Source organism: Clupea harengus, chromosome 21 (genome assembly GCF_900700415.2).
Source record: "Clupea harengus chromosome 21, Ch_v2.0.2, whole genome shotgun sequence".
Taxonomy (NCBI): Eukaryota; Metazoa; Chordata; class Actinopteri; order Clupeiformes; family Clupeidae; genus Clupea; species Clupea harengus.
In genome coordinates this window covers 6,057,209-6,067,208 of record NC_045172.1, presented here as the reverse complement: position 1 = coordinate 6,067,208, position 10,000 = coordinate 6,057,209, and the positions used below count along the sequence as shown (strand labels likewise).

General features: G+C 47.1%; 1 protein-coding gene across 1 annotated transcript in view; it reads right to left on the bottom strand.

Moving 5' to 3' along the window:
• Positions 1-10,000, bottom strand: part of LOC105892571 (serine/threonine-protein phosphatase 6 regulatory subunit 2) — a gene marked incomplete at its 3' end in the record, with an annotated part of 18,312 nt that overhangs the window by 2,993 nt on the left and 5,319 nt on the right. Inside the window, 15 exon segments of the mRNA XM_031559170.2 lie at position 1; positions 445-509; positions 729-1,025; positions 1,076-1,213; positions 2,269-2,421; positions 2,776-2,902; positions 3,310-3,423; positions 4,628-4,740; positions 5,061-5,126; positions 5,533-5,652; positions 5,654-5,671; positions 6,302-6,333; positions 6,336-6,393; positions 6,395-6,454; positions 6,456-6,489. The exon segment at position 1 is cut by the window's left edge and continues 115 nt beyond it. Of these exon segments, the coding sequence (XP_031415030.1) occupies position 1; positions 445-509; positions 729-1,025; positions 1,076-1,213; positions 2,269-2,421; positions 2,776-2,902; positions 3,310-3,423; positions 4,628-4,740; positions 5,061-5,126; positions 5,533-5,652; positions 5,654-5,671; positions 6,302-6,333; positions 6,336-6,393; positions 6,395-6,454; positions 6,456-6,489 (1,396 nt within the window).

Here is a 10,000-nt window from a genome sequence, read left to right as displayed (position 1 = left end):
CCTGGAGTGACATCATCAGTGTGAGACGCATTAATCGGAGTTATTAATAACCCCTAACCCCAACAGCTTATCATCAGATAAGGGCCTATGTGCATTTAAAACAGATAAGGGCCTATGTGCATTTAAAACAGATAAGGGCCTATGGGCATTTAAAACTTAGAAGGGAAAAATGTTCAACAGGAGAGTGGACATAAATGAAGAATCTGTGTGTGTATGAGTGAGTGTGTATGTGTGAGTGAGTGTGTATGTGTGAGTGAGTGTGTATGTGTGAGTGAGTGTGTATGTGAGTGTTTGTGTATGAGTGTTTGTGTATGTGAGTGTTTGTGTATGAGTGTTTGTGTATGAGTGTTTGTGTATGAGTGAGTGTGTAGGTGCAGTTGTAGGTGTGTGTGTGTGTGTGTGTGTGTTTGTGTGTGTGTTAGAGTAGAGCATTAGAGCTCTTACTGAATCTTGTCATTTTCCTCCCAGGCTTCTAGAATCCTCTGCACCAAACAGCACTGCTGGAAGAGCTGCAGGACAAACACAAACACACACACACACACACCGTCACACTTTATCTTTTACACAGACAGAGAAGAGTTGCATTGAGAGGACAGAGGAGTCACATGGGAGAGCAATGCCAGAGAGTACATACAGAACAAGAGAGTGGAAGAGACAGAAGGGATCAAGAAGAGAAAGAAAACATAACAGGAAGTCACAGAAAGCAGAGGCGGAGAGGCGGGACCTACATGTGCCACCAGCATGTCGTGGACGGAGGTCTGTGACGGGGGCTCCGCCACGCTGTTCTGCTGAGCTTTGGGGTCGCCGTCGGTGGGGGTGTGGAGGTGGCGGCATCTGCCTCGGCAGCAGCAGGGGCTTGGGCTAGGGCTGGGGCAGGGAAGGGGCAGGGAAGGGCTTGGGAAGGGGCTTGGGAAGGCAGGCTGGGAAGGGGCTTGGAAGGGCTTGGGAAGGGGCTTGGGAAGGGGCTTGGGAAGGGGCAGGGGCTGGGGCTGGGGCTTGGGCAAGGACAGGGGCTTGAGCTTGAGCTTGGGCAGGGGCAGGGGCGAGGACTGGGGCATCTGTGGAGGGCAGGGACACGCCAGCTGGTGTGGTTCTGCAGGCCCACAGCGCTGCCCAGGCTCTCGGAGGAGCCGGAGTGGTTCAGGATGGACGCCACGCACAGCTCCACTTGGAAGTGCAAGAAGTTATTCCAGGTGTACTTGAAGAAGAGATCCTGGAGGGGGAGAAGGGACAGAGACAATAGTTTGGTCTTACTTCCATTTCTTGAGCCATTTGGAAGAGTAAGAAGCTATTCCAGGGGAACTTGAAGAGATACTGGAATGGGAGAGCGCGAGAGAGAAGTTCTTATTTCCCTATTATTTCTATAACCTACAGTACTGTGCAAAAGTTTTAGGCAGGTGTGAAAAAAATGCTGTAAACTAAGAATGCTTTCAAAAATGGAAGTGTTAACAGTTTCTTTTCATCAATTAATAAAATGCAGTAAATGAACGGAAGATAAATCAAAAATCAATATTTGGTGTGACCACCCTTTGCCTTCAAAACAGCATCAATTCTTCTAGGTACACTTGCACAGTTTTTGAAGGAACTCGGCTGGTAGGTTGTTCCAAACATCTTGGAGAACTACGGTAACCACAGATCTTCTGTGGATTTAGGGATCCTCAAATCCTTCTGTCACTTCATGTAATCCCAGACAGACTCGATGACTTACAGCATTTTTTCACTTTTACCTTTGCATCAAAATAATGCAAATGTAAGTGCCAGTTGCAAAATGCACTGTCATATTGCATGACCAATTTGTACACTGTGGTGTCACAGCTATTTACCTCAGATAATTGTATGCACCAATCTTCATGTAATCCCAGACAGACTCGATGATTTACAGCATTTTTTCACACCTGCCTAAAACTTTTGCACAGTACTGTATATCTGTATTTCTAAAATCTAGATCCCTATTTCCTATTTCCAAGCTCCAGCACATGCACCTCCTGCAAGGAACACACACAATTGTACTCTCTCCCAGCCAGTGTGTGTGTGTGTGTGTGTGTGTGTGTGTGTGTGTGAGTGAGTGAGTGAGTGAGTCAGAATTCAAAGCCGTGCTGGTTCATGACGGAGGTCATGTTGTGTGTTACCCATGACCATCATTACACAGAGAAAGGGGGGACTGAACAGAGACATGTAGAGTGACACAGTATGTATGAAGGTATACAAGTGTGTCTGCATATATGCACACGTGTGTGTGTGTGTGTGTGTGTGTGTGTGTGTACACACCAGCAGCTTGTCCATGATGTTGAGGCGGCAGAGCTCTTGGCAGAGGCTGGCGTCGCTGGTCTGGAGCAGGGAGGCCACCAGCCGCGCCACGTGCAGACGGGCGTTACCCAGAGGCTGCTCCAGCAAGCCCACCGTCGTCAGTATTGCACTTTTCTGCGCGGCAGAGAACACACACACACACACACACACTCACTCACTCAGTAACAACAAGTACAGCATACAAGCTAGTCCTCAGGTGTATTAATCAATCCCACTCTGTACCACCTCATTAGACCAACTTGACCTACTATTTCAACTACTCTCTGAGGCAAATCAAAAAACAGCTGAGCCTCAAGTTTAAGCCATAACACAGGTATAGATTCTGTAGTGTAATACTTTCAGGCTATTTGAAAGTTGACAGATGCACTGAATGTTTGTCGTCGATGAATCAATGTCTGTGTAACCCATCCTGTAACCCTAGGAGTGTGTAGCTCTGGACTCTTCATTTAGGCTCGTGAAGAGGTTTACCTTGGGAGGGTCAAGTAGAAGTTGCTGGAAGTCCTTAAGATGAGGCTCAATAGCACGCAAAATACTGCCGCTGACAGTGTACGACCGTTCACTTCCCTGAGAATAGAGATCCATTAGCCCCTCAAGCCTAGGAGGACGACAGAGAGAGAGAGAGAGAGAGAGAGAGAGAGAGAGAGAGACGGGGAACGAGTAAGTGCAAAGGAATGAATGAGTGCGTGCTTTTTTGTGTGTATGTGTGTGATGAACTTATCCTTCATAACAAATGAAGTAATACTGTACACGTATGGAAGTGTGTGTGTATGTTGAACTTATCCTTCATAATTGATGTGATACTGTACACATATGTGAGTGTGTGTGTGTGTGTGTGTGTGTGTGTGTGTGTGTGTGTGTGTGTGTGTGTGTGTGAACCCACTTGCTGCTCACAGACACCAGTCCTGCAGTGAATGTGCCTGAATGAGTACTGAATGAGTACCTATTTAAATAAAGTAAGTGAGTGTGTGTGTGTGTGTGTGTGTGTGTGTGTGTGAGACTGACCCTGTCCTCCGTGACTCCAGTAATGTAAGTAGCACTTGAGTTCCGTTGACAACCGATGCCTCTGTCCGCTCCCCCTCAAACATGGTCTTCAGCAGCTCCGACACATTCTCCTGCCTGAGACAAACACACACACACATTCTGTTTAATAACACTCTCAGGACTTGAGCGGATGCTTTCCACCACAGCAACGTCTTTCTTTAGCAAACTGGAACCATGAGCTACATTAGAAGTCTGGTACGGACTGAGTTCACAAGTCCAACTTCACAGACTTGGCTTTTGATTAACGAGAATAAAACGTGACTCTAGAGACTCGAGACTGAGGGAAGGGAATGAGGGGGGGGTCATGTGAGCGAGGAGAAACACCTAAGCTTCAGGACCGTGAATAATCACACTCTCACAAACCGGTAACCATCATCTGTTCTGCTTCTGCTGTCCTTATTCTGAGTTGATTTTCACTTGTTGATCTACCTATTGTGTAGCATACTGTCTACTGGACACGACCATTAAAGCACTCCATGCTCCTTCACTCAGAGTGATTCATCAGGACTAGAACAGCACCAGTTAGAGCAGGAAAATAACAGCCCAAAAGAGGCTTGCAGTGTCACGGTTTTCCCCTTTCCACATGCGTCTGGACCAAAGGGGGATGTTAACCCCAAGCCGTGCGTGGCTGGGAAGAAGTTCTGCTTTGTCTGTTCTCCTCGGACAGGGTAGTGTCTTCTGACCTCCTGAACAGACACCCTCGAGGCTGTTGAAAGCCATGTCCTGGTGGGTGTGTGTGTGTGTGTGTGTGTGTGTGTGTGTGTGTGTGTGAACAGCTTCCAACACCACCACCACTCCCCCATGTCTCTCTTGATTCTACACAAAGGGCTGGAATTCCTGGCTCTGGCCTATAACAGAGGTCCCATCTGGGCCAACAATAACTGCTTTTCCCCCCACTAGCTGGAAATGTTGCTGATCGATGCTCTGCTGAGGTCATCTCCACACCGCAGGGTCAACACATTCCCCCATCAGCCACTCACCTCTCTCATTCTGCTCTTATCTTGGACCAGTAGAGGTGTGTGTGTCAGCGCACAGTACAAGTGTGTGTGTGTCTTTGCGCACATAAGCATAAGTGTTTTCACATGTGCACACAGCGATTGTCTGTGTGTAAGCAAATGGAAGACCGTATTAAGAGCTCATGACCAAGCACAACGTGCAGAGTTTTAAAGTGTTTTCAGATTGTTTCCAGTTGTGTGTGTGTGTGTTGTGTGTGGTGTGTGTGTGTGTGTGTGTGTGTGTGTGTGTGTGTGTGAGGAGGAGGATGTGTTGTGAGACTCACGACTCCAGGACGGCGAGTAAAGGGTCAGGCTCCACGGCTTCTGCCAGCTGATTGGCCTGGTCTCTGCTGAGGCGGATGATGTCACAGAGGGTCTGGGACGCATTGGATTGTCTCTGTGGGCGGTGAGAGACATGAACACTGAGTCCAGCATGGGAGCTGAGCAAGCATAGTGAAGTACAGATATATGCCTATACAGATATACCTATACATGATATATATATGATATATACATGAGATATACATGATATGAGATATACCTATAGATGGGATCTGAGCAAGCATAGTGAAGTACAGAAATATGTCTACAGTCTCTGAAAAAGTCCGTGGGTGAGAGAAGTAAGAAGGGAACTGAAGGAAGTAACAACTTCACTACATAAGTGGTATATAAGAGTGTGTGTGTGTGTGTGTGTGTGTGTGTGTGTGTGTAACTCACCTCCTCATCTCTGCCTGTGTGTATAAGCGCTGTGAGCCTCTGGATCAGACGCTCCTCATTTAGCCACTAACACAACACAACACACACACAAAAAAGCCATTAAACCTCAATGCAATCAACATGCAACGAGGACTGATACAACTGAACAAAGACAGCATGTACACCCACCCCCACACAAACTAACCCACGCCAACACTAAGGACGACACAGACAGAGTGTAGCATGTTTCACACACACAACCTATGGGCCACCACAAACACACACACACACACACACACACACACACACACACACACACACACACACACACTAACATTGAGGATCTCCTGCCAGGTCACACACACAAACTGAGGACCTCCTGCCAGAATAAGGGTGTGGTATCCTCTATGCACACAAACACACACACATTGAAGTTGTCGTTCCCCAGATGCATCCCTGACACACACACACACACACACACACACACTCTTACGTTGAGGACCTCCTGGCGGAGCGGAGCAGGCTCCACGCAGCTGATGAGGCGCAGCAACAGGTCCATCATGGCCGACGCGTCGATGTGTTCAGCACCAGACTGATGAATGTTGTGCTTCTTCCTTCAGGAAAGAGATCACCTGAAACAGCCCGACCAACACAACACCACAGTGTAAAACGTGAAGCCTAAACCACACACACACCACCACAGGGCTTCTGCAAACAATGCAAATAGGCCAAGCCCACCAAGCCATCACTTACCCAGACAATAGCATTTTTAAATGTTTTCAGGTCCAGATATAACTCTACCCCCGAGAGTCTGCTTGGTTTGTGACAAAAATCACACAGGAAGAGAGAGAGAGAGAGAGAGAGAGAGAGAGAGAGAGAGAGAGAAGAGAGAGACACAGAGACAGAGACAGAGAGAGGGAGGGGGACGGGGACGAGTAAGTGCAAAAGCCACATGAATGAGTGCATGCTTATTTTATAACAAGACAGATATACTAATTATGCATAATGCCCTGCCTTAAAATGCTTTTTTTCAATATGAATGAACTAATACATTATTGCCAATAAAGGATGAATTAAGAGACAGAGCGTGAGAGAGGGGCTTGGGGGAGAGAGTGAGCCTAGATAAGTGAATGTTCCTGAGGTGGTATAACTGGTCCATTCGAATGTTGAGACAGAAAAGAGACAAAACAGTGCGAGTGAAAGGTAGCGAGTGTGTGAGGAGGGAGGAGGGAGGAGGTGGATGAAAGGCTGCTTTGGCCCACCTGCTCGGTCTTGCGGGTGATGAGGTTGCCGATGTCTTGCTGAAGAAGCTGGCCAGCAGAGGGTTGAGTGGAGGCTCCTGCTCCAGGAAACAGGTAGAGCTTCTCCAGCAGCGCCTCGTCTCCGCCCAGCTTATCGTTCATCACGCTCACGTCCGCAGGTCAGCAGCTCGCACGCTATGTTGGGGAACCTGCAACCAGCAGCACCACTGTGTTATTAACGTCTAATTCACACTCAACAACTCACCAGACACGTGTGCTACAAGCAGTATAACAACTTCTGCCCAACATGCGCTAATATGGTTCACCAACATTATTTCCATTGCAGTCATGAATGTCAAGGGGATATTAAGTCTCAAGTAAGCAAGTTCTCTTCATTTGTCACACAGACTTTCAGTGAGCTGTGAAATTCAACCTCTGCATTTGACCCATCCTATACGTAAGAGCAGGGAACACACACACACACACACACACACACACACACACACACACACACACACACACACACACACACTAGGTGCCGTGGTGCAGTGCCATGCTCGGGGGGCAGTTGGGGGGTGGCCTTGCTCCAGGCATGTGGATGTTGAGGGAAAGCGCTGTTCATTCACTCTTCCCACCCACATTTTTTTTCTGCCAGTCCAGAAGATCGAACCGGCGACCTTTTGGTCACAAGCCTGCCTCTAACCTTTAGGCACGGCTGCAATAAGGGAATGGAGGGGCCAAAGAGACAAACAAAGCTAGAGGTACAAGTTGGTAGGACAGAGGAAAGAACCATTTAAATCACAATGCCTTAAAAGTGTGAGTGTGAGTGTGAGTGTGTGTGTGTGGGTGTGTGTGTGTGTGTGTGCCTCTGTCGTTGAGGAGCAGGTTGTTGGGGTTGAGGTCCCTGCAGATGAGCCCCTGCTGGTGGTGTGTGTGTGTGTGTGTGTGTGTGTGTGTGTGTGTGTGTGTGTGTGTGTGTGTGTGTGGTGTGTGTGTGTGTGGTGTGTGTGTGTCAGCAATGTCTCCAGGAAGGAGAGGGATGCAACTGCACACTGTAACTAACGCAATATGTCAAGCCTTCTAACTTCCCGTTTCAAATTCAGACAAATCGTGTCCAACAGGTTATGATTTGGTTCACTTCCTCCTCCGTTTGGTACAGAACACAGGCAATGCTGAGACACCATGACAACATCCCTTTGACAGTTTTTCTCCACAACAAAACAAAACATCAGAGCACTAGCAACATCGCTACAACCTCTGAGCATCTCATGGCCAAAACACTCTGAATAAAGAAGGAAATGTTCCAAGTCATTGTTACATTTTAAGCAATGTTCCTGTATTGTTCTTGGTGCAATGAGACAGTTTGGCAGACCGGTGCAGTTTATGTAACTCAAATGATAGACTTCTCCTTTCTTTTGCAGTCTCCCATGTGGAATCTCAAGGTCAGGCAGTTGAATCCTCACCATATCATAAGGCCTTAAGGTAGTCATTACCTACAGCTGTGCACTTCACAATGTCTATGGGAGAAAATCCTGGACGTGCAATAGAGCTACAATTATATTTTCATCTGTGCAATTCAAAGTGTAACCATGAATCAAAGCTGGACAACATGCTCAGACTTTTTTTCCATAACTCCGACATAATGAGATTAAGTGGGGAATATCCCTCCCTAATCAACTCCTCACTCCAGACCAGCATGTCATAGCCAGACTCTGTTGACTGACTGAGTCTGGACCTAATTCAATTCTAAAAGAAAAAAACAAAAAAACAAACCCTGTTAACCATTTCCACTCCATAACAAACAGATGCTTCGTTTCATTTCAGACGGATGATGAAACCCATTTTGATTACAGCAGACAGTCAATATCTAAGTCATTCTGTCACTCTCCAACCCAAACTAATTAACCCTTACTGTGCCAGTTACTGGAGCGGCGTGGGAATCTGCACAAACCGCCCTTGGCTCCTAGTCCCATTCTGCTCCAGGCTACAGCTTCATCTGTGTATGTGTGTGTGTGTGTGTGTGACTGTCTACCTGCCAACAGTGGAAACCATCTCCGGGTTTGTGGGTACAGTCTTCAAACTGTTTGTGGTACGAAGGGCTCATGATTTACAACTGATAAAAAGGGTTGGCTGGTTGCACACACTTACAGGGAGCTGCCCTGCTAGGATGCATCAGTATGAGGATGTGGAGGCTTGCATGTGGGCATGAGTCTGTGTCTCTGCATTTGATCACACACACACACAAGCCCTATGCGTGAGAAGACTTCTGTGCATAAATGTGAGTGTGTGTGGCTGTGTGGGAGAGAATGTGTGAGATTCAGAAAGAGAGAACGACAGCAAGTCAGGAAACGAAAAGTACACAAAAGCTACTGATACGTATCCAACCCGTGTTTCTGTTATATGCATTTAGCAGAATTCAGAATCTTATGAAATGTCATGAAGTTGCAATTACACGACTCTGCACGGGGCTTTGAATTTGAAACGACAGATACAGGAAGCAGAGACACCTGGCCGAGGCAAGAAGGAGAGAGAGAAAAAGAAAGAGAGGAGATAGAAAAAGATTTAAATTCAGCTAACGTTAAATCGAGTGCCAGTCTGCCAGCTGAAGCTCAAACTGCTAACTAGAAAGAGAGACTGTATTATTCAAATGTAGGCCATTACTGTGCCCTGGCATGCACAAATAAATGTACCGTCTTCCTCGAGATCTTCAAAACAGGAATCGGTGGATTAAGCTGCGGTCACTGTGTTCATTCATTCATTGCAGCTGTACGCCTACCTGCTGTATATTAATCTGGCGTGCATGTATGCCACTGAGCATCAAAGGGCCACCTGTGGGCGAGTTTGCCCATGACAGAGCATTACAGTTCTTTACAAAAAAAAAAAAAACAAGGAAAGTGAAGTGCTCTCAGCCAGGCACTTAGCCCTCATCTGCCTCTGAGGCTAATATATAGTGTCTTCTGTCAGCAGTGGCTCAGAGGCATTATGTACGAATAAAACTGAAGAAAAAAAAAACCCTACAGGAAACACTGCATCCAACTATTAGGAGCCCTGCCCCCCTGCCCTCCTGGCTGGCTGGCTGCACGTAGCCCATGCAGGGACATTCCCCCCATCTTCAGCTACGCATTGTGCTCTATTGAATTAGGCAGTGAAAAGAAAACAACTGTATCAGGAGCTGTTGGAACAGCTACTGTGGGTAGAGCGGGGCCCCTTCTCAGTGTGGGCTGATGTGCGCTGCACAGAGCCCTGTGAGGGTTGAGGGGCTTCTGAGAGCAGCCATCAGCCTCTGCAAAACCACAACCCAACACCAACCAAACCCCGCTCTCGAGCATGGCCTCAAAGAAGAGCTGAGATGATCAAGCAATGTGCACACACTGTTCCAACAGAGGGGACTTTTGTAGGTTTGCTGATGTTTGTTTACATGCTTTCAATTAAACAAATCAACTGAAAATACTGAAAATCCTTAATCAAGGTATGATTATAAAATCATTTACAAAATCATCATCTTTATCCGTCTGGGCTTAATCAAAATCAACATCAACTATTGAATTTAGCACTGAGGGTCACTCTGGCTGAACCCCACTGAGGATTCACTTGAAATGCATCACCATGAGTCACTATCCACCTAATCCATCTGAGTTTCCCCGCCTCCACCTCTAGCAATGCATGCTTTGGGATTCTCCCTGCTCTGGATGAGCTGGGCACACCTCATTCTTTCTCAAA